At 38.9% G+C, this 24,019-nt stretch overlaps 1 protein-coding gene, 1 long non-coding RNA gene and 2 other non-coding genes across 16 annotated transcripts; 3 read left to right on the plus strand and 1 right to left on the minus strand.

Moving 5' to 3' along the window:
- Positions 1 to 3,767: 3,767 nt before the first annotated feature.
- Positions 3,768 to 3,906, plus strand: LOC147758733 (U4 spliceosomal RNA). Its single transcript, XR_015319846.1, has one exon. It is a non-coding gene; the product is annotated as a U4 spliceosomal RNA (small nuclear RNA).
- Positions 3,907 to 4,874: 968 nt separating this feature from the next.
- Positions 4,875 to 11,980, minus strand: LOC111244330 (uncharacterized). 9 transcript variants are annotated; one of them, XM_086989610.1, is made up of 5 exons: positions 11,779 to 11,980; positions 10,895 to 11,063; positions 7,622 to 10,659; positions 6,245 to 7,116; positions 4,875 to 5,151 (listed from the first exon to the last, which is right to left on the minus strand). In XM_086989610.1, exons 4-5 carry the CDS (start codon positions 6,868 to 6,870, stop codon positions 5,019 to 5,021), a joined length of 759 nt encoding a protein of 252 aa, XP_086845736.1. In that variant the 5' UTR covers positions 6,871 to 7,116; positions 7,622 to 10,659; positions 10,895 to 11,063; positions 11,779 to 11,980; the 3' UTR covers positions 4,875 to 5,018. The 9 variants fall into 9 exon arrangements, with proteins under 9 accessions (XP_086845736.1, XP_086845697.1, XP_086845731.1 ...); XM_086989571.1 differs by having other exon boundaries at positions 11,704 to 11,980; XM_086989605.1 differs by having other exon boundaries at positions 11,686 to 11,980.
- Positions 11,981 to 12,190: 210 nt separating this feature from the next.
- On the plus strand, positions 12,191 to 22,876 carry LOC111255414 (uncharacterized). Of its 5 annotated transcripts, none has more exons than XR_015327927.1 (6): positions 12,191 to 17,283; positions 17,741 to 17,922; positions 18,255 to 18,472; positions 19,722 to 19,829; positions 20,228 to 20,378; positions 21,331 to 22,876. It is a non-coding gene; the product is annotated as an uncharacterized LOC111255414 (long non-coding RNA). The 5 variants fall into 5 exon arrangements; XR_015327934.1 differs by having other exon boundaries at positions 17,798 to 17,922; XR_015327932.1 differs by having other exon boundaries at positions 12,191 to 15,142.
- LOC147758734 (U4 spliceosomal RNA) lies at positions 14,597 to 14,735 on the plus strand. The gene has a single exon (XR_015319845.1). It is a non-coding gene; the product is annotated as a U4 spliceosomal RNA (small nuclear RNA).
- Positions 22,877 to 24,019: the final 1,143 nt, after the last annotated feature.

Here is a 24,019-nt window from a genome sequence, read left to right on the forward strand (position 1 = left end):
TTCGTACGTCTAAATACAACCGAGTCCGACATTTAGACTACAGTTACTGGGCTGAGTATAGCACTATCAGTAATAAAACCAGCGCTCACCGCATTTCTAGCAATGAATGTTACTAACAATAGTCAAGTAAAAGCTACAGATAAAAACTGTTATGGTTAAAAATTGTTGATTTATTCAAGCAGCTGTTCCCTGATTTGCAGCGATACCTATAGTAAAGTCAGTAGCTATTTCTCCGTTTACAAGTTACGAAGTTATGATATCATATTGTAAATTAATTAGCTGTTTTTTTTTGAGATTGCGTGAGGAATAGCTGAAATAAGTAATCCAGAGGTAGCTATGGATTATGCTACATGAGCAATCATACCAAATCAGACGATTCATTGTCAGGCAGTAAGAAAAGAGTTCCCCATAAAGAGATAGGTTCATGTCCCGCTGTCGAGAAAACCGAGTCTCTAGTTCAACTAACTGATACTGGCTGGCTCTTGTGAATAACTGTGTCTGCATGCAAAATTTATCTGAAGTATTTAATGTCGATCGATTAAGAAAGGTTCTTTTAGTTATTAATTGTTAATTATGTTGGTTTGTGAAAAGAATAACCCCCTAGTTTGTGCCTCCCAATACGATTTACATATTTAAGGCAATTTTGGAAATACACAGTTAACGGATTTTTACTGCAACGTTGATTACGTAGTAGGTCAGATGTAACAAACTGAGTACATTCCTTAGTGAGTAAAGTCGAATTATCGGCAAAAGCGGTATTTGCAAGGTGTAAACAGTCTTTAATATCGAAGTGCCTTAATTTTCCACACCAAGTTCTGCTAGCACACAAAACAATCAAAGAGTGCTTTCTGAGGATAAATATTAGAGATATTATCTAATGGCTCGAAAATGGCTATGGCTACCTGTACCTAAAAAGCAACAACACAGAACAGGAGAGAAAGCCAATTTTCCTAAGGGCTGAAATATCTAATTTTAAAGAAAACATTTTTGGGAATATTGCTTGTGGCGTGGCGCCAGTATTTTCACACTATGAGACATAGTATTGTAATTTATATTACTAGCGATCTACGGAGTAGTATAGTGCAATACCTTAATTTCAAGAAAAAATATCAAACAGACCCGGATGTAATCGAGACTCTGTGCATGTAGCTTAAGTATAGTACGAATATTAATTATATATATATATATATATATGAAGTGTGAGGAGTGAAATAAGAAAGTCCTCTTTTTCTGTAACGTGATGGAAAAAATCAGTCCTAATCAGTTTAAAACAAAGAAATGAAATTTGATTGAAAAATATCACCGAAAATAATTATATGAAACCTAGAACAAGTGACTTTCTTAAGTTCGTAAGTATTACTGTTTTTGTAACAGCTGTTAAAATGATACCTGTGCAAATGCGATATAATCCGGTTGCAATAATAAGTACCAATGCGATTAACTTAGCGGTTGTGAAGTAATCTTGAACCTTCACAGCAAGTTTCACGCTACGGCAATTGACATACGTCAGCAGCACTACATGTGAAACATAAAAAAAAACCCAAATTATAAATGATTTTTTCATCAATATCTGCCGCAGTCGCCAGTGTTACTTGATGATTTGGAACTCAAGATACATTTATGTTTATGTAACAATTCCAAGTACGCGAAACAGTGTATCTCAGCAATATTTGATCAGCACAAAACAGTAATTGATATTATTAATTTCATTTTGATATTGAATGCTAAATCTGAAACACATAGAATTAATTATAAGTAATGCGAATCAATGCGTACTGTTTTTACTGTTAGTACACCGGCACTATAAACGCTCTGAAGCATTTCTTGACGATCTGCCTTGAGCAGTTCCTCGACGTGTATTAACTAATTATTAACTAACTTACAACTATTATCTCTCCACTTTTCTATTATTTTCATTACCTTTTCCCTGGGAAAGTATGATTGCAAATATGAAAAGTTACTACAATACCCAGAGCTTCAACCCAGCTACACAAGCTGCAGAGCAACAAGTAGAAGTCATTTTACTTTTTGGCCAAAAAAGAAAAAGCTCAGCATGACAAATGACAACATCAAGCTTATCAGTTTAACTAAGTATACTTCAACCGAAGTTCCGAGTCAAAAAAATCTATTAACAGCAACTAGTTTACGGACCACCCTTCACATGATTTTATTTATATTTTATTTAAAAAAAGATGCCTTGGTCTATATATGCACCGCATATAGCAGGAATACGTAGATCCTACCGAAAATAATAACATGTAGTTGTTAGAGCCTGTTCTGCTCTCATACCGTTTTGCTAGCTGCTATACACGGGAATCTTCTTTTGTAAGTCAACGGCATTTTTTCGTTACACCTGAAAGTCCGTAACTCTGCTATCCTTCACTGTGGTGTCAATAATAATTGTCTTTTGTTAGCATCATATTAACTTGAAGACGTCATGCTAGCACGGTAAGCAAGAGGATACGCGCTTATACGCACATGCTGTGAGCAGTCTTAGAAGAACAGCCTTGGGTCAGCTATATGGTTAAAATAAGTATGCTTTGATCTTTATAGTCAAAAAAACACGATGTGTGTCCACTGACATTTGATTTGTTGACAGTCGTCTACCATAAACTGTATTTGAACTAGCTATGTATGAACTAAAAGACTGAGGGGAGTTCGTTTTGTCAACAATAATGGACCGATCATTTTACTAGATCCACGAGGAGACTTAAAAATCTGCTTTGTATAATAGGAACGTTAGCAATTTTCTAGTTGCTTCTTTTAGAGCTATAATATGTAAATAAACAACAAAAAACTACATAAAGATTAATGTTTTTTCTTTCGTTTTCTGTTGTATATTTGTCTTCTTTGTATATCTGTCTTAAATCTTTTATAGATTTTTCAGGAAAAACTTGAATAGAAAGGTAGTCGTGAAGACGTGCTAAAAGTTTTATTAGATTACTTTTACGGCAACATAAAACAAAGAACAGAGATGAAGTGCTTTGGGGACTTTTTTAATTGTTGTGTACATGCTAACTTAAATATAACAAAGAAAAAGTGTCGGAATAATAATAAGCGAAATATAGCTAAATAATACTAATATAGATAATGGGTGACAATATACAATCACAAAACGAAGGAAGGTTTTACTTATAAATTTAATATACAACTTCAAGGAATTAGTGTATTTCTTATTTATACTGGCCCACAAAAATATATTGAGCTTTCTATAATCCGTTATAATATAGCTTATAACTTTCTATCCCCTATACTTTTGACTGTTTATATATCATTGAGATCTTGTCGAACTTAATTGACATTTTTTTTCGAATACTATTTTTAGGATCCGTAGGGATACCTTGGTGTAACAAATGCAAAAAGGACTCTCTATCTCCAGGAAATTTTGCATGCAAATTGTGTCGTTTCCCGCCGTACCATTCGGATCTCAATGTTTTGATTTTTAAAATAGTGCGCCATATCGGAATGGTAAAGAAGAAAGAGTGGAGCCACTTTTTTAAAGAGCTTACGAAGGTAGCACCAACCTGTCGTTTTGTAGTGCAGACATCAATTTTAACAAGAAGATTCCATAGAAAACTACTTGTTGTGCATCCTAGAATAAACAGCTAGTTATAAGTTTCATTGGCCTTCAAGGAAGCTTATGTCTGATGTAAAATATGTTTAGTTGAACTTTAAGGAACCGCAAAAGTAAGAGCGTATTATCTTCCAAAGGCCTTCGGTTGCGGATACCGCCTGCTCACCAGTCTGCTTGAGGAGAGTGTTTCAGTATCTTTGCGCAGAGGCGGTGACGTACCCAATGAGGTTTTACCGAGGGGCGTCTATTGCTAGTTGAAAACTTTTACCAATAACCCGCCGAGACGACGTGAAATACCGTCGGCTATGGCAATTTTTGCGGGCCGAAAGGCCTTCCATGAGGAACAAAAAATATAAATAAGAAGTGAGAAAGCTGGGTGTCGGGAGTTCTGTCTTCCGCCGAAAAGCTGGCTCGTGTCTTCGTGAAGTAAGCGACGAGTAACGCAATGGCTACATAAATGGGAAGCATTGGGTTACTACAAGATTTTCATAAGTAACTTCGTTTTTACATTACTGAGAGTTTACGATTTTAACGTATTGAGCAACTGTTCTATTACTTTAGCTATATGTGTTAAGGCTATTTGCACACAGATGAGGCAGTCGGCTTCACTAAATAACTTCAGTGGTAGAACTGTTTTTGTGTAACGTTGGGTCGAACGACTGAGGCTCTATCCTACCGCACGAGTCCTTGAAGGTAAATTTAGGCAATACGTGCCGTAGAAGATAATCATCGCATTAAACTCCTGTGGCTAAATAAAGTGTTTGTTGTACGAGTGCAGAGCCAGAGAGTTGCTTATTATTTGATAGGCAAAAGGACCATTAAGTCGATTAAGGGCTATAACGTTGGCACTTGTTAAGGTTCTAGCTACTTCTGAGGATTGTAAGGAAGTAATACACTTAGTACCAAGTTCCGCCAGGGTTTCTTTAGTAGTAGAAGTTCCATTACAGGATTCGTAATTTACGAGTACATCATTATTGAATAATACCCGTTTAATGCGATCGCGCTAATTTATATTAGATTTTCCGAAACCATATCAAGCATACTGTGTTCGCGCGAGCTTATCGGTAGGATAATAATTTCAATGTGAATCTGGGCGAAAGTTTTTCTGATGCCATACTTTGCTTAAAATAGTTCCATCGATGTATCTAAACATATCAGATTACCACAAAATAATTTTCTGTCTTCGAAGGTAAGATGCCTAGTTTAGATAATACTATTTTTTTGTGTAGATACGGCTACGTTTACGTCGGTCTTAAGCGATGTGATATGAACTTAACTACTGTTATGTAAAATACGCAACTACAATTTTTGTATATTTACAATTTCGACATTTATTTTAATTGTTGGTTAAGTAACGATTTTGAGGCTGGTCCCTGGCAGTGTTGTATATCCTAACTCTGCTCCGGTTAAACGAGAAAAGCTCCATCGGCACGAAACAAAACTATTACTCCTCACTGACAGATATTCGGCTGGCTCCAGGAAGCTGTTTTGAAGATTTGGTTGAATTTGTTAGAAAGGCGGGCAGCATCACGTCAGAAAAGCTGGACGAAGCAGTACTCTTCAAGCACTTGCGAAGCCTATTAAAAAAAAAGACGAAACATGCTAATGTTGCTAATAGTTTTGTGCACCCATAATATATAGGGTTTGTATGTATGTCATTTTTTACATATGTTGCACGATGTTCATGGTAATTTAATGATCTATACAGAAAGAGTTCGTCGAATGAGAACAAGTACGGGGAGTGCATTTTTTATTGAGATAGTCGCGGTAAATGCGAGAAATTAATTAGTAACTTAAGACACCTAGGTTTCTATATATATATATATATATATATATATATATATAAATATATCATGGTAAGATTATTAGCTAGACTGCTTGGACGTTTCCAAAAGAAAAACATAATCTGAAAATTTCGATGACCTAGTTGTACATCAAGTATGAGGTCTGTACGCTGTCATCTGCTTTTAGATTACATCCAGAATTTTCATGGTATACGGGTAACACGTTTTCCTATTAAACTTAGGAACACGTGGGAGTCGACCTTTAAATCCATGCAAACCAAATTCCAAAACATTTTTTTAGATTAAGACAAATCCGCAATCATTCAGGCACAACAATATGTATATTGGGCTGTTCCTAGCAAAGCACATCAACTCAAATTACTGAACACCTAGCAACCACTTAAAGCTATTGCGAAATTGACATTTACGCTAAAATAAAAAAAATTCCGGTGCCGCTCTCTTTCATACTCTGTCTTCTAATAAACTTGTAGAAATTCGGGTGTTTGTCAAATGTTTACTAGGTTGCAACAAAACATTCCAGATGAATTATTTTTTTCACGATCCGATTTTCAAATTCTTTATTAAAGCATATGCAATATGCTAATAATAAGATTTATGTGATAAATGTTGAGAATTTTTAAGACTTAGTTGGTAGTAGTCTGATTTCTCGACAGCAATGCGAAGACCAAGTTCTTAATTATTCTCTTGTCTCACTGACTTCTTCTGCGAGCCAGGCTCGTGGAAACTAACTGATCGTGTTTAGGTATTCTTGTCGATTCAGATATCTACCTCGGTACTGCTGCATTCGTGTCGCAAATGCAATATAAAATCAGCTGTTAATTGAAAAATGTTCTTTTAAAATTGGAGCCTAAAAAAACCTAATTACCTTTTTACAGACTTGCGCTCACGTTCTCTACGATCAAGTTCGCTGACGAGTGAAGTGGGTGTTCTATCGAAGTATTCTTCTGGCAGTTCTTTACCATGCTTCTGCATGTATAGGCGGCCCCTTTCGGCAAGTCTGCGCAGTTTCCTTTGCTCTTTCCGGTCAGGCTTGGAGAATGTGTTCCGGACGATACCGGGAGAAAGAATACATTCGGATGAGGATTTGCTGAACTGTACTTTTGTTTGCCGTGGTTTCCTGGCTTTATGGGCCGATAATGCCTGGGGTGAGCCTTTCTTACTTGAACGTGATTTCTTTGAGTGACCATGAGAGCCATTTCGGGAATCGCGAGTGCTTTTGCACTGCCTAATGCCAAGCGTCGCCCGGATTCGGCTCATGGGACTACTAGATTTTGAGCAATTTCGTTTGGATTTCGAACTTCCTGGTTTCGAAGAGTCGCTTTCAGTGGTGGTTCCATTTGGCACACGCAAGATGTTGGCTACTCTGCCTGGGGCATCAATATGCTTTGACGAACCCGCTAGCGTTGGAGATGGATATCGTTGATCTAAACCAAGTGACCGACTCAAAACTTCCCAAAGAAATTCTGTTGAACTTTTTGATTTTGATGTCATTCTACACTTCGTTTCTGCTGCACGACAAGCCAGATGTACTGTTTGAAACGCATGGCAAGTCTGGACGCACAGGATTAATTGCAAACGTATCTACGAAGCTACGAAGTGACTAAGCTCTTCGAAAGAAGGTACAACCGTTTACTGCGTAGGTCGATTAATGGCCAATGTTCGCTAGATCGCCGGGCCGGGCTGGGCTGGGTTAGGCTAGGCGTGCTGCTATATGATTAGGTCTATCTGGCTTTGCAGCTGTAAATTAGACATTATTTATGATGTGCGAACGATGTTAATGTTCATAGACCTAAAAGGTAGACAGCCTGTTCCATAGATGAAACACGCGAGAAACTTGGCGATGTTATTATTAAGCTGCTTAAAGGCTTAAGGCGAACAACCTAAAGATGATCGAGCATTTTATAGCAGAGTTTGCCGTAACCTTCGACTGTACTAAATATATCTGTGACACAACATTTGGGTGTGCAAAATTATTGGTCAGATGACCTTTAACTGTTACAGTTGTTCAGTGGGGATATAATATTTATTCCATATAGTAAAAGGACTAGATCTATCAGATATATTCAGTTGCGTAAGTCACTTAGAAAAATAGTGTGCTAGTTTTGCAAAAAAAAAAAAAAAACTGACGTAGAAAAGCAACTTTTACAGTAATTTCTGTTGGTGTTAAGATAATCATGCCAACTATTCGCCTTTTTTTTTTTTTTTTTTTTTTTTTTATGGCCTTCCTCGCCAGAGTGTTCACCTGCAAAATAGCGACCTCCGGATTCAGATGAAATCCTCTACCAAGCAGAATGATTCTTCGATCCATCCCGAACCTAATCAACATGATTTATGCATGGTGTATTATCCTCTGTGGTATGTAGCCTGTAGGTAGTTTTCCTGTGAGTACTGCCAACTTCTCAAACTGTAATGAATATAGTCCTGTTGCATAAATGAAAAAACACTGTTCAGTTTATAAATTGAAAGAAAGAACAATACTTGTAGACAGGTGATACCGTAAATGATTTCCCCAGTCTAATTGACGATTGAATTTTGTGTACATTATATATAGGTTTGTGTTATTTAAACATACAACATGTTATAGAAGATTTAGCACTATTTAGTTTATGTAGTATTGTTCGAAACTCTGAAGAAATCTATCCCGGCATATACGTCTAGTGTTCTATAGTGCATATATTTAAGGAGAGTAAGTGAGTTCTGTTTGTATGCTACCACTTGATGAACAATTTAGCTATTGTTTAAGACTTCGTTTAAGACTGGCAACTAATAAGTGTTCGGGTGCAACAAAAATATAGGCTGCGAAGATAAAATGCCGGAGCTTGAACTTGGACATCTTGCAAAAGTATGCAATGCCTTTAAGGACAGTACATGCACTATAAGCGCGGCAAAAGTCGACGTGAACACCAAAATACCCAGGTACCATCGCATGTTTTCAACGGGTGTTTACTAAGCTAGCTGTACATAACGGCCAAAAGCCTACACTGATTCACAAACCCGAGAAAATTAAGAATTGCTACACTTCATCAGTGGCATCTGAAAACTAGTTTTTGTTGTACAACATCAATGTTATTAACATCAGTGGTGAACCTGCCAATCTAGATATCAGGTTTCTAATTTCCGGCTTTACATACAGATACACCACCCCTACCATTGTTTTATTGGTTCCTCTGATAGATAAATTACAGTTGGATAATGTCCGTATCAAACAGGCCAGCGCCGTGAACACCGATGGACTCTATGTAATCTTACACTACCAAATGTCCTTCGCGTGTGCGTCGCACAATCCATACGCAAACGATTATGAGGCGCACTATATGTGGACAAACAACAAATTCCAGGTTTATTATCACCAATACTGGTCCAAGACGACTACTAACGAAGTTACTACGGTAATTAGCTTATTAACTTGTAGGCAAAAAATTGTTTATAAGTAGGTCACATACACAACCTCGCGGTTATTTAGTACTTAGGCCGTTTCCATTACTTATTCAAACCTCAATACAATGGCATTGGGTTTATATTCATAGCTTACTGGTGCTCAATAAACAGGATTAACAACAGTAACTTCTACTAACTAAATATATAAGCAGTGTAGGCCTATTATAAACACAGAAATAGCCACTAAGAAATCTGCAAATCTTACAGGTGTAAAGTACTAGCTATACCTTACGTTTTCTCGACCACCATAGCCGTCTAGAGCCGGCAGCGGTAGCATCGCTTATCTAGAATTGGGTATACTTGCTATCGCTAACTAGTAGGCGTAGGCCAACAATCATTTTGGCACCTTCTGGTTCCGCCTTTGTAAGAATGCGAATAAGGTCACTAGCACGAGCCGTGTCTGTTTGGGTTATTATGGTGTAGGCGTTGCTGGTGAGGCCGGCGCGACGTCTCCAGTCAACTTGGTGCACAAACTTTTCAATGTTACCAGCAAAGTTGTAGTTCAGGACGACGGTGATATCTGGGACATAGTCTTCTCGAAGTAACATCAGTTGCGCTTAGCACTTAAACAGGCCCAGGTTTGAGATGAAGAGCTGTTTCGGGCTCCCGTCTCGGTTTCGATCGCCTTGGACGGTCTCGGCACCTAAACCCATTTCGCGGAGGCCGTCAGCCGTCAGCCGTCAGCTACCAAATCTACAGTCACTATCTGCTGCCGAAGAACACTTATCGTTAGACTAGTGAATGCAAGAGCTATATTGTTATCGCAATTTTTTCGCTTTTTTTAACCATACGCATACGTTGGGTGACACTTTTGACCAGAGCAAGATTAAGCGAACTGACCGTAACTTGTAGAGCACGTCGCAAATCATTTATTGCAAGGTATCGAATGATTTTTGGCCAGGTGGCGCTCTTGATTGCAGTTTGCCTATTGCTCTGTAGCTGATCTATAACGCTAAAAACCCATGTCCAGCATATAATCATCCCCATCAGGCACTAGATAAGTCATATGCTTTATTTGTACGATTTCAGAAGCGAGAAGTTCGTTTAAACGGGCCTGCGTTGCCATGATAACCTCGGCACCACAGCGTAGGGCGCTCATTTGAATGAGTCCGTCGCCGCCTCCGTAGAGACAAACAGTACAAATACGCTGAAAAGAAAATATGCTGGCCTCCCGTTTTGTTTGCAGTGCCAGTTTGCTATTTGATGACAGAATCAAAGCTGAGGGCCCCGTCGCTTCTGTCGAGGTGTGGTCCGCCGGATTAGATGTATAAAAGTCGGCAATAGAAATGTTCACGAGCGATTCCGATCACACCGTGTCCCTGCAAAAGGATCGGCCATGTCTGGCTCTGAACAAGGCAACGGCCGGTTTAAATTTTGCCGTTAGCCGTTTGAGGATTTCGGGATGATTCGAAAAAGTGTGTTCGAAACGTGTTGTGGGCTTGGGTTCCGGGTGGTCTTTTTACAGCGTTTTATGAAACAGTGCCACTTCATTCTCTAGAAATTTCGAATCGCCTTGCGAAGACTCCTTTATGCATTTGGTTTGCCTGCTGTTAGCTGCAGCGGTTTCTTATGATGATTTTCAACTATAACTGTCGATGGTAGCGTACTGTGATTGCCGAAACAACGTTTAAGACGCACGTGAATTTTGCCAGGATCCTTGTGGTGATGGAAATACCGCTAGCAAAGGTGTCAACCAACTCTTTGATAAAATCGACAAGCATCTGTCGCGCACTTACACGATTGGCTAGGTTCGTACGAGTAATCCGCAAGTATAGTCACAGGAAAAAGCCGAGTTCTTAGATCATTCATTCATAGTGAAATCTCTCATCCTCAGCAGAAGCTCTGCAATCAAATAACGGTCTATATACATACATAAAATGCCTAAAGTGTCCATTCCATGTCGGATGATATTTTTTAGCTGGCATTGGGGGGTTCTGAAACCTTCGTTGTGTACAAACATAAGCGCGTTAGTGGACACCAATCGGCCATACCCTTAATTTTGTGTCTGGGTACAGTTCCTGAACCACATTAGTTAGAATCTCTTCCTATATATATTTAAATAATGTGTTATACTTACACCGCCCTCGGCTAGGATTCGCGCCAAGCCTACGATGCCGCTCTTTCATCAACATAGGCAGGCATCCCGTTTGTAGTTATATTTCATCCAGTTTCAATACATACTAGAGAAAGACATCCGCTTGGGACTTCCACGTAAGCGAAAGTATCTGAGATGTTGACGTCTTTGGCTGTAAATATAATAACTTGTATGTAAAACAATGGAGCTATACAATCAGCTGGGTCAATGTGTATCTCAAAAGAAGGAAGCTTATTCAAGACTTTTCCTAAAGTGGAGCAAATAAATAGAAAAACTTACAAAGTAATTAGTTGTAGGAACTTCAAGCTAATACGTCCTGTTTTTGAAAGAGTTTTTCTTAATCATTTATAAATTTATCAAAGTCCTTATATCGTCAGTATTGCAAGCCGCCCAAATGTGCCAAACAACACAAGCACCTTATTGCTCTTGAAAAAAAAAAGTGTAAAAAAAATGTTCTCCACGAGGCTGTGCCATACAACAATTATAAGCCAGTGCACTGCATAATTGAAGACGTTCACGATGATCGGTCTCGCAGAACTTCATTGAGAACCGTATTTCGGATGATGTCGCTGCATCAACTGTAGAAGCGAATTTTGTATTTGAATATCTCTCGGATTCATATACTATTCTTAATATTTTGTTACGGTTGGTAAAATAAGAAAAAAAAAAAATTAAATGAAACCTCTTTAGCAATACTAGTGAATAATTTCGCAAAACCGTGTACACAAAACAACACCTTGACGACTTCAAAGAAAATAATGCACCTCATTTACCGTTAATTGCGCACAAACCGTTTAAAGACAATAGCGATAACGAATGCGTAATGAATATATTAATTTTCCATTCTATTATTCGGTACACAATACAGCTGATGTTGATTTTCCTGCACGATCTCGTGGTAGAACATCCATACAGAAGGCAGTGCGGCGGCTCGTTTTTCACTCTCAGCCGCTGTTTACCCGAACGCTCAATTTATTACGACGGGCCATTAAAGCCATCGATCGTATGAACCGTTTAACGTAGGAAACTGGCTTCAATTGATCGCAGCTCGGCTAAATTCAAAACACCTCGTTGCCGTCCAGCGTCGTTCTAGCGTCGATTGCGCGCACGACAGAGCCATGTCGTGTTTCGTCGTACCACAAATCGAAGAACACACGCAAACGCTCGACGCACGTCGAGCGTTTGCGCAGCGTGAGTTAAACGATACTTGTATGACGTGTACACTACAAACGTGGTGTCACTCTAATGACACAGGCTTGCAGTGTGTCTCACTGGCTTGTCTTGCTTGAGATCAGCTCTCCGAGCTTTTCCTAACTTAAGTGGAAACTATTCTCTGAACGTCTCTGAAGAGAGTCTGAACGCCTGTGACGTAAGCTTAAGGGAGAATTAGTTTTCCTACGGTTACTCTCTGGTACTACAGAGTGAAACATAGACTTGTTAGCTAAACAACAAAACCTATTTCACTAGACTGGCTTGTAACTGCCTCGGAAAGAAAGCGCAACTGCTCCTTCTAATATATGCATATATTTAAGTGCTTCGCAGCGACAAACAGTCTTACAAGTAAGCCGACTGTTGAAACTTTTGTCTTTTGTGTTGAAACTGGCCAGGGTAAAAAATTTTATGTCCAGTAATTACGTTTTGACTCATGTAATAATGACCACTGTCACTCTCATCGTCCTGGCCAAACCCTGGAAGCTCGCCGTTTTTACTCAGAGTGGTTAAAGGCGATACTACATTTCTCTGCGCTAACGGATTAGGAGCCGGCACATCACTATGAGCTAAGTTGAAATGAAAACCTTCAAAGCTGCTCCAGCTTTCATTTAAGGGACTACTACATTTATGTGGCAAAGAGAATTTACTGAGAGAGGTCTATTCTGTATCCTCAACGCCGATGGATAGAGAGATTTCGTACTTAGAAGTATTTAACCTGTCACTCAAAACGCAGAGAACCAACCTGAAATCTGACTTATTAAGGCTGCGTTGTTGTATATCGTTGTGCCGACTCGTAAAAAAATAAATGTGAAGTTTTTTTCTGAACGTATACTACTTAAAAAAAAAACTGCGGGTCCATATCTAGCACTGACTGATTTTTTCACTAAAATCTTGAATAGGATTCGTAGACTGTTTCGTATTAACTCAGGTGCCGCGGGCTTAGCGTTACGACTACCTTTTAATAACAATTTACAATTAATTGGTTTCACATCTCTGCGCATTCCCGCACTAGAAAAATTCAATGCATAGAAAACACTTGAAATCGATAGAAGGCTCTTCATTACAATGATCAGTTTGATGGACGTGAGTTCTAACCGGGTGTTATAACAGTCATATGTCAGTTATAACACCCGCGTTTAGTTTATGCAAATCTGTTTACACGAGTTTCTTGAATTTTTCATCAGACTTGCTAAATCAGGATCTACATATCAGAACGGAGCGTCAGTCCCCCTGGCTGGCATAGAATCGGTAAATGACAGTTTCATCATTAAGCAAAAGAGTCTGTAATTCTGTATACTGCTGAAACGAACCAATTCCGATTGAAATTCGGATTGAATAAACTCCAGTCTGTACTTTTTATGCGCGTAGTTTTGTACTGCTTCTATTAACAAAGGATAGATGGAGTAACAATGTCGGACCTTACTTGAGGACTATAGGCCAACCCCACATACGTCTAAAGGTCAGTTGCAGTGCCAGCGAAAGCAGAGCTGCCAAGCTAGACTTTACGAAACAATGCATGATAGATATTGCCTCGTTCATTGATATTCGTTTGTCTATCCATAGAACAATATTAATCCTATAATCCGATCTGCTTCACTCCAACGTAGACTCTGGACACAGTCACGTCCCCGAAGGAGACTGAAAAGAGAACACACGTTGGGTCAGCTGTTTGGAGTTGCAACTCACGATTTTTTTTTGGTTGCTTTAATCTTATCGCAGTTGCTTATATGACCTATTTGAATAGTAAACTTTCAGGAATTGGATAGATAGATAGGTCTGCATAACATTGGATTAGTTAATTGGATGGACAATTATTTTTAGTTAAAATGAATTTTCTGAAGCGGCCTATCGAATGCTTGGCCTAATATAAAAGGAAAATTAGTCGAATATCTTGAAGTTGACAGACACCCCACAGCTGTGTAGTATTTACACTGGCATGTGGCACTTTACAAGCACCGTTTGAATGAAAAATACCCATCCCTATACAGCTTGGTCGACAAATTTAATAACTCGACCTGCTATATATCAATATGACAAGAAGCTCTTTTATATCAAGCTAGCAGAATTCGGCGTGAGTCATGCTGGTGACATCACAGTTGATACTGATTGATGCATAGCACGGACTGAATACATGTTACGTTCTAACAGGATCATTTTTATGCCGTACACTTTGCTGTTTTCTATTTCAGTAACCCTTTGCAGCTAACTGACACGCGCAACAATAATGATGGCGTTGATCATTGCGGGAGCCTTTTTTATCCAAGTAAAGTTCGCTTATATTTGATCCAGCAGCCGTCTCTCACTGTATGCTCGTTACAAAAGTTATTCGTATATAGGTGTCGACCTATGAATAGGAAGAACTGTCGTTGTTGCCGTTCCAGTAGAGCCTAATTTAAGCTTAGGTCTGTTTGACATCTGGTCGCCAACGGATTTGGTTTTGCCATCAGGCTACATCAGAACGAAGTACCATGCATCTTTGCGCAGAGGCGGTAACGTACCCAATGAGGTTTTACCGAGGGGCGTTTATTGCTAGTTGAAAACTATTACCAATAACCCGCCGAGGCGACGTGAAACACCGTCGGCTATGGCAATTTTTGATGGCCGAAAGGCCGCCTATAAGACTCAAAAGTATTTCACCGGCTGTAGTGCCCTAGGCACTACAGCTCTGCACAACACTGTACCTCACGTGCTATATTTTAGGGTTTCGCAGTTGTTGTGACTGTTTTTACTGAAACCGTTAGGTAACGTGTATTCGAGTCGGCGTCGTTAGTCGTATTGCGCGAGAACCAGAATGATTTGAAGTCAAATAGAGGTGGAAGACATTTTGTTGTATTATGTATAGTGGAAATTTGTGAATCTTTTTGTTTAGATTTCTGTGTTGTCTAATGGTAAACCAACGAAAAGGGATGACAAATACGGTAATCGGTTTGTCTGCTATAGCCGCACGTGAGCCCAAGTTTCAGCTGACCATATTCTATTTAGGCAATCTATAAAGTCAAACGGAACGGAAGAATAATTGTAAGTCAGTAGTAAAAAAGTGCGATGCCTAATTGCAATAGCTGAATTTATAATACGAAACGAAAAAATAATATATGTACGCTTCACAGCAGTTTTTTTTTTTATCATCTCTGTGGACATGCTTGAAAATGTATAATAATATCCATTAGAGGTGATCAGAAATGTTCAAATGTTTAAACACGAATACGAGCCATCCATATGCACATGAAATTTCAACCTTTCCAATCTATTCAAGACAATAGGATTCTGTTGTGTGTGAAAAACCAGAAATCTAGAATATAAAACTGTTCTGTTGGACTTGTTTTACTTAGTCATGAATTAGTTAAGTCGTTAACGCCGGCTTGCATAAATAAGGTCCTGTTTATCTCGTATAATTATAAACTCTCGATTGCTTTAAAATCGACTACATAGATATAGCTGTCGATGGAAGTGTCTGCTCAAACATTACCGAGCTTCTTGAATTCAACAAAACTGTATAGCAAGGACCTGGGATAGGCATGGTTGAATGGCCTACTCTATCTAGCATAGATACTTGGCTAGGCCGTACGTACCATTTTCTTGCCTCTATCAGCGCTTCTACTACCGAAAACGAGTCGAAACGCTCCATCTTGCGAATGTTTTTTTTGACTGGCAGATTATGTTGAAGTAATAAGTTTAGGAACAAATATCAACTAAAGCATGACAATAACTAAGCATTATTGACTGTTTGGTCTTCTTAACGCTAATTATTGGGATTATCAAATGGGGTTAGTTTCTGTCTTCCGAAATGTTCTAGTTACGAGCTTCTATATTTTGGCCTTGCTGTCTGCTTCTATGTTTTTTAACATAATAATTTGATTTATACCATGTTATACACATCCACGGATTAGCACCACTGGAGGAATAGTTTAGCGACTTCTCTTAGCGGGTAGATGTTTGTCTGGTAAGTGCGGTGTTCAAACGTTGACATGGGTCATGCGTACGATCCAACGCAAACATTTGTACACGTACATGTAGCACAGAGCTACATCTTAGCACGAAACGTGTAGCATCCTACTTGAATCTTGCCTTGTTAACATATATCCACTGCTACTATATATATATATATATATAACTAACGATCAACTAGAAGTTTTTCCAGCAAAGGCAGTTTATCTGTCAGTTTTATACATTCAGACACTAAATAAACTAACCTAGAAAATTGAAAAGTGGACTCCAACCATTCAAATAAAAAGCTCTTCCTATTTAACGCCGGTGGACATTGTTAAGGGCCTCGTCGTATCGTGTATATCGTCGTCGTCGTAGATAAAAAACAGAAGCTGTTTTATTGTGTTTAACTTGATAAGGGCACCATTCAAAGGAAGATGTGATTGTTGATTATAAAAATACTCAGCATATTTTTACACTACTAGTGGCGTAACTGTCGCACAAAGTAGCACCTATCCATTCAAAATACTAAGCCATGTATGCCCCGTAACGAACGTGGGCCAAAAAGAAAAGCACGCGGCTAATTCAGAATTTGGCTGCTTGCATTGAACTTTCTCTTGTTTTATGTAGTTCAATAGAGAATGCTCGAAGAGATTTGGGTTGATCGGCGCTCTCAAGAATTTCTTCATCGTCTGGAACTGCTGTTACGGTTTTGTCTAGTCGTTTCCGACCCGCGCTCGTGTTTTTAGCTAGAAGCGTCAGAGCCGAAGGTTTCTTCGCGAATGTCTTGGCCTTCGGCGCAAGTCGGATGTGGATTGAGATGAGATCGTCTGCCAACCCTATTGTTAACGTGGAATCAGATTAGAAGCCATTCATTTCGCAAAGGCAAAGCTAAGACGATAGAATTAATCTAAATATGAAGAGAGCAACGAGATACAATGAATAACTAGTGGCAGAATTAATTAAACTATTGGCTAGCAGTTAACAAGTTGTCAACGATGTTTGGTAGCGGGATAAAGGCTAAAGGAAATACACTGGACACGTATATTACTACAGCAGCCTGATAGCAACTTCCATCATTAGGGACTCGCTTTGTACCTGTGCTGGTCGATGTAGATTCTCACTCAGCCCGCTATAATTTTCTCCCGTTAAATACGCTCGAATAAGTCGTTTTCTACTTACCGACTGAGATTCGATCGAGGTAGATACGGCGAGATATTTGCGTAGCTCGAACGGTGAGTCTTGAATCACGATCATATTGTGACATCGTATCAAACATTACGTCAAAGGCACTGTAAAAACTTATCTTTTCTAGGCAATTTTAGGAGCACTTAAAATTAATAAATGATAACATTTGAAATTGATAGAAGGTTCGAGGTACTAAGCGTAATTTATCCTTGGTTTTGTGTCGAAATACTGGCTTTTAATAATAATAATGCTTTAAATCTAACGAATTCCGTTGCCCAAGTCGACTTTTGTTGTAGCACGTGGGAAAGAATGCTAAGTACGAAGATGGGCTAAGTTTGGAAATATCTGGTGTACCTACAGATATGCGCGTACATAGACTCCTTTACAGAGATCGCCTAGCAATAGAAAGAAAATCGATGGAATTTTTGTTCTGAAATGTTGACGCTCTAAGATTTGTGACAAGCTGTCTATCCAAACTTTATATGTGTGCGTTTTGTTGGCAAGGCAAAGCATATTAAATACAAGTTAGTACCGAACATGATTTTCACTGGCACATCAAAGAAAATACGCCTGATTGGGCAACAGCGATGCAACAACGACAACATCACGGTATCCGACCGGATGTGCGACGAACGTGAGACATCTATGGGCATGATGAAAATGCATCACTTATCAACTATCACTATGTGAGTCAATCTTACATTAGCCTAATTTTCTACGTCTTTTCATCGTTCATTTTGCAGGAAAGGTAGTGGTAAAAGTGGATAAAGAGTTGACCGTCTACCCGTTTCCCACAAAGTCCTAATCTCTGAACCTTTGATTCGAGAGCTTCAGTTGATTTCAATCGATTTTATGATTATATTGAAGCTTGGCTAGCTTACACTCTCGATCTTTCTAACTGTTACTTAATGTGACGCTTCGTAAATAATAAAAATAGCCATAAGACAAGGTGTTGCCTTGTTTGTTGAAGTACTACTACCCGATTTTCTAATCTAAACTTTTCTTGATTGTATCGTAGCCTTCTGAATACTTCGAAAACGCTGGACGAAATGATCCGTTAGCCTCTGCTAACATTGATCGGGCTGTCAGGATCCAGGCAGCCTGGTCCAATACGAAATAAAAGTCTGCTTATTACTTGTAAAAAATTATTGGCATGTCGAAGTTATATGGCCGAGAGCAACCACGTTTTATCTTGTATGGAACTGCTTGTCAACATGACAGCTATCGTCGCTAGCGGTAAGTATGTGTCGAAGTTGTGCACGAATAAGGCGCTTTCAAATATAGGGGGCTCGGCTTTTCCCTCGAGAATGCCTTGCGTTGCTAATAGACAAATTATTTGGGAACGCTTTTATAACGCCCATACCCCATGTGAAGTTTTACGTAACTGCTGCTGGATTATTGTTGGCTTAGAAAAAAAAAACGCACTGGGTGTAAAGTGGTCATAGTATAGAAGTATGTCACTGAGATCTTGTACCAGAGGTTGTAATAGCCAATGCTATTAAAATGAACGGGGAGCCCCATTTACAATACAATATAGAAATAGTTTACACTCATCTGTTGATAAATACTGTGTGGAGATGCATTGCGGTATGAAATTATTGTTTATATATTCATCTCTTGTTTCTAAAGCCTCCTGCGTTTCGGCTGACAATGATTGTTTTTATCTATATCACAGAGAAAAGCTTCAAACCCATCGGATTGGATCTAGCCATTCAAACCGTTTATGGTTGTAGGGACGGTAAAGATCGATAAATAAAGGTCTTGTTGATTCGTGCCGTGCTAAGCTACATCAATGTGTTCGTGCGATCTTATTAATATCATATTTATATATCTGACAAGTATTGGTTCGGCGACCGAGACTTAGTCTTCAGTTACGACTTTCAAAGTAATCAGTAAAAAAAAAAAAGCACGGCAGGTTTTAAGTTTAAAAATCAATAAATGGCGCCAATTAGCAAGTCATCACCCATCACAGTTAGGCATGATTGAAAAGACGTAACTAGCTGATACAAAAGGGTGCTAGTGTACTTTCTTGCTTAATTATAGCTTGGTTGAGACCTTGGATTTGTCTAACCGTCACCTATTTACGACACTGTGTGTATTTTCTAGTTAATATAGTTTATCGACGGCGTTTTTACGGCTCCGCCTCCGCCTCCGCCTCGCCTAGCCAAGTGTTTTCTACGTCAGTTTTCGTTGGGTCTGTTATTCGGTGGTACACTGGCTAAGTTTTTGTGCAACACCATCCTCGAAGTGCAAGTAATAGCGCCGAGTAATAGGCCGCATGCGGTGATCTCTGCAGCCGTAGCATTACACTGGTTATGGCATTTTCGCATCAGCTAAACTTTGCTGCAAGATCCAATGGCAAGAAGGAACCATATTTCTCTCGACTCCCTTTAACGTACCTGGCCATTTTTATCTGTCTCTTACGATGATATTTTTCCCCTTAAGCACTCAGTCTTACCTAGCCCGTAGTGGTTTTTCTTTTTAGGTATGCCTCGACTCTGTGTGTCAATGGCGCCGTAGCCCACCGTGCTGTTAAGGCGTGCTGACACAGTATACATCTGGTTGGCACGATGGACAGACACATCACCTTTAGGTGAGCAGGTAGCGCAAGGCATGATTTCACGTTTTTTGATTATCTATTGCCATCTGGTCTATTGGACTTCCACGTGATTTCAGATACAAAAGTTAATATCGGTCTTACGTTGGTCCAAACGCATGGCATCACCCGATTGATACGGTCGTACTTTGGCTATGATGCTAAAGAACAGTTAGCTACAACTACTGATAAGGTTGTCCTCGAAGTGCATCAATACAAGAGTGAGCCGCTGGCGACAGGAACGGTAGCGGTTAAGGGTGGCTTACAACTGCCCCGAGTGCCAGTCTTTCTTCACCGTCGGCCTCAAGTTCTAGTTGAGCAGCTAATGCTCCGAACCAGTCATTGGCATTGATACTCACAGACGCTGTTTTGATGATTGGCTTGCAAATTTTCAGGGGAATACCCATTGAGAACGGAACGCCATAACTAAGCGAACTTCCTGGAGGTATATCACAGATGATTTGGCCGTATTTAATGTGATGAGAATCGACTACGTGCTGACTGCTACCGGAGCGAAGTTTGCGCATTTTATTAACTAGTTGCAAGGTGGGTTCATATTGATGGATTGCATTGTTGAGTAAACGTTCCGAACACACCGGAAAAATAGGGCTTGCTGTGGCTTCTTATCCATATCCGTGGTCATACATACCGCTTAATAATCCATCGAAAATATCTATCGGTATGTCACTTACGTTTTACTGCTGTGTCTCATTACAATCAATTAGTTTTTATTACTCAACACAGCTCATGCAAATTTGTACGATGATTTTGCTTAGATTAGCGTGATAAAGATCGATGGGGGTCACTGGTCGACCTTCAGCCGATTTCTTGGATGGTATCACATCAACTTCTTCATCTGGAGTATGATGTTGTGGGGATTAGTTTATAAAGTGAAACAAAGTTTAACACGTCAATTCTATTATTTATTGATCTGGCATTGAGTAGGGCACCGACTATAAACACGTGAAAAGCCCCTAAAGATTGGTTCATTCTACTCACACAACTATTTGTTCTTATGATCTCTATATGGCTCTTAAAGCTGTGGAAAAAATAGAAAATTGAACGTATTTATGACAGCAAATGAAACCAGGTTACCTGAGAAAGTACGATTATAGTTAGATTTGCCGTCGTGGTTAACACTATTGTATAACACTTCAAGAGCTTGAGCGAATAAAAAAGGCTTTCTTTTTATATTTTATGTGAAAAGTACGAAAATGAAGTGTTAGCAATACTTAGCAATGTGCAGTTTATCCCCAATCAGATAAGGCCTCAAATAGTTAATAAGTCAACGGGATAACAATAGGCTCGGTCTATCAAAACAACAGTTACTCACATCCTGTACAAAGATTTTATTTGTACATATATATATCCCCTGTGTTTATACAAGGAAGATTAAGCTTTTATTATCACACCTGGTCACTGAGACTGGTTCAAAGTAGCGTTTCGGCTATATAAATTCTACCGGATTCGATGGATATAGCAAAACGATGCTTTTCAGGTTCTACGCGGCATTAATTATATTTTATCTGCTAACAAGGCCGTCGAGCTCAACATTGTCGAGGCTGAAAATATCCAAATGTATATAACTGAACATGATAAATCAAATGTTTGTCATTAACGATTGAGCAAGCAGACTTTTCGGGACACTCAGCTGGCTACCGCATTTCGAGACGAGGAACAACGAGGAACTGCGATACAACCTGATCATAAATTCTGTGACCTGTCGGTTTCCAGCGTGTCTAAGCAACTATATGCCACAGATGCAAGCTGGCAGATATCGGTCGGTTAAAGTATACGATAGAAGCATGCCCGCAGGAACTTAGATTTGACCCTATACTGAGGCTATATTGCACGGACGCTTTGCGAGCACGAGGCTAAAGAAAACCTCCGGAGAAGAAAAAGCGTTTGAATACAATTTAAGACGAACCTTTGACAAAGTGGCTGTGTTCTACAGCGAAGCATCTACGCCGGTGCTGAACACAATCAATGGCTGCTAAAAGGCCAGCCACAAATGGGCCTAACATATAATGAGATGGAATAAATCATGTATTTTATTTGTTATACTGTTCGGTTTTAGTTCTACCCCATATATCTATATATATATATATATATATATATATATATATATATTAACTATAACCAGATTAACCTCTCGTATCGCCATAATGATATGGCTTTTCAATATATAACGATGGAAGTTTCAGTAGAAGGTGTCCGATTGGACAGCACGGTTCTTGCTATAAATTGTAGTAATCTTGTCGTATATAGTAAACTGATCTTGGATTAAGGCCTGGTTATTGACCTCAATCGGCAGCGCGTGATAGGCAGCTAGCTCAGCCTTGTTAAGCTCTGGACTATAGATAGAGTAGATCTTGCTATACCTTAAGTATTCGAATTTACATAAATGCCAACACAGAATGTAAACGGAAGTTACTAGATAAATTAAAAAACTTTGTAGAGTTTTTTAGTTGTTCCACTTTAATCTCATGCTAATTACGTAGTTCATATATATATATATATATATATATATATATAATAGAAAGTTTATATAATTAATCATCGGTACCAACCGGCGTTTTTGTTGTTGCGTTTCTTGATCAAATCGCCAATCGTTTTTTAATGTCTTCCTTCTTGTCACCTTAGGCGTCATAATTACCACGATGACTAAGTAGGTTACAAGAAGAGCGAGTAATAGAAGATGCATTGTAAAACGTGCACTGATCAGAAACAAGATCAGTGGTGGTCTACCAAAGCTGATCGTTCCATTTATGTGGTAGACCAGGAACCAGCGCCAAATTTAGGTCAATTGCCGTGCGAAACCCGCTTCAATCTTATTATTAGAAATTCAGAATCTCGATGAAGTCTCTCCTCATAATACTAGTTTCTATCAATCGGAAAAAATATATAATGATCAACCTACTGTGATAAATTCAAAAGTTCTATAGCTGAAACTCAAATAAATATATATATCCCAACACAACTAAGCTTGTTTAACGTTGTGAATTTTTTGCGTCAAAATAAATGTTTCACGCTGTTACCAGAGATATTTGCTTTTGCTTTTTTCTTGTTTTTAATTTAAACGGAATATTCAGTAATAACACATTTGATTGGTATGTGTAAGGCAATATAAGCTGCCCTAGTCTGGGATCAATCATCTTTTCTTCCTATATGAATGAGGTAACATTAAGTGAACGACTAAAACCCATTACGTGGTATCTATCAAAACAATAAACTTACCGAATACGTCTCTCTGAAACGTTGAAATTGAAAAACATACAACAACTATCCTTTGCAATTATTGCTGCAGCTTTTTTTTAGGATAGCACAGTGGGCACTCAGGCTCATAGATTGTGAACGAGTATATCCTTAAGGACCATGTTTGTTAGTAAAATACATTAACAACGTAAGGAAAACATTTCTTGTCTGTTGCTGTGAAGTTCTTAGGTTGCCAGCGTTTGTGACTTTTAGACTATCTGTCTTGTCAAGCGTACGCGGACTACCTTGTCTGCTTATCGAGATGTTTTCCTTTTAGGACATTCAGCAATGCGGAAGTCTTAGTTCACCTACAACTATCTAATACAGCCTCTTCTAGCAGGCTTTTAAAAATTTTTTTTATTGATCTTTTTTAGACGTAAAACCCGTTAGTAATGTCGTCTGTGTAGTCAGGAGTACTACTCCTAGTATTATAACATCTTGCGATTTCATTGATATTTTCGATAATATACTTAAGTAGATCAAATCTGCTATAGAAATGGCTTGGCCTCGTGGGGTCTCCAGCAACACCCTTTACATAAGGTACACCCAATCAATCTTCGCTTCACTAAAGATAGCCAAGTACTTCTAAAACACCTTTCCCTAGCTGTCTTGAGGTGGGCTCCAATACTTCACTGAGTTCGATGGCGACAAACCAGGTAGTATCATGGGTCAAACCCAAACGTCATAATACGTACCTAGCAAGCAACATACTATTTAATAACCTACTATCCCATATCTCGTTTCTACTACACACATATGTCTTTCATGATTCATTATCAAACGTGTTTTACCAAGCTACTTCAACGTAACCAAGCTTCAACCGCTAATGCTGAAACGTTGCTTGACACCTATCATCATCATTTTCGAATTACCCCTCTTTATCTTCTATTTAGCTCGCTGATTTTTTAACTGACAAAAAATAGATTTTTTAG

Source organism: Varroa destructor, unplaced genomic scaffold (assembly GCF_002443255.2).
Source record: "Varroa destructor unplaced genomic scaffold, Vdes_3.0 BEIS01000001.1, whole genome shotgun sequence".
Taxonomy (NCBI): domain Eukaryota; kingdom Metazoa; phylum Arthropoda; class Arachnida; order Mesostigmata; family Varroidae; genus Varroa; species Varroa destructor.

Coding starts and splice junctions, on each gene's coding strand:
- LOC111244330 (XM_086989610.1), bottom strand. CDS start 6,870: ATGACATCAAAATCAAAAAGTTCAACAGAATTTCTTTGGGAAGTTTTG. Junction 5,152..6,244: donor GAGCGCAAGTCTGTAAAAAG/GTAATTAGGTTT, acceptor TTTTTTTAATAG/GCTTCGCAAGTGCTTGAAGA.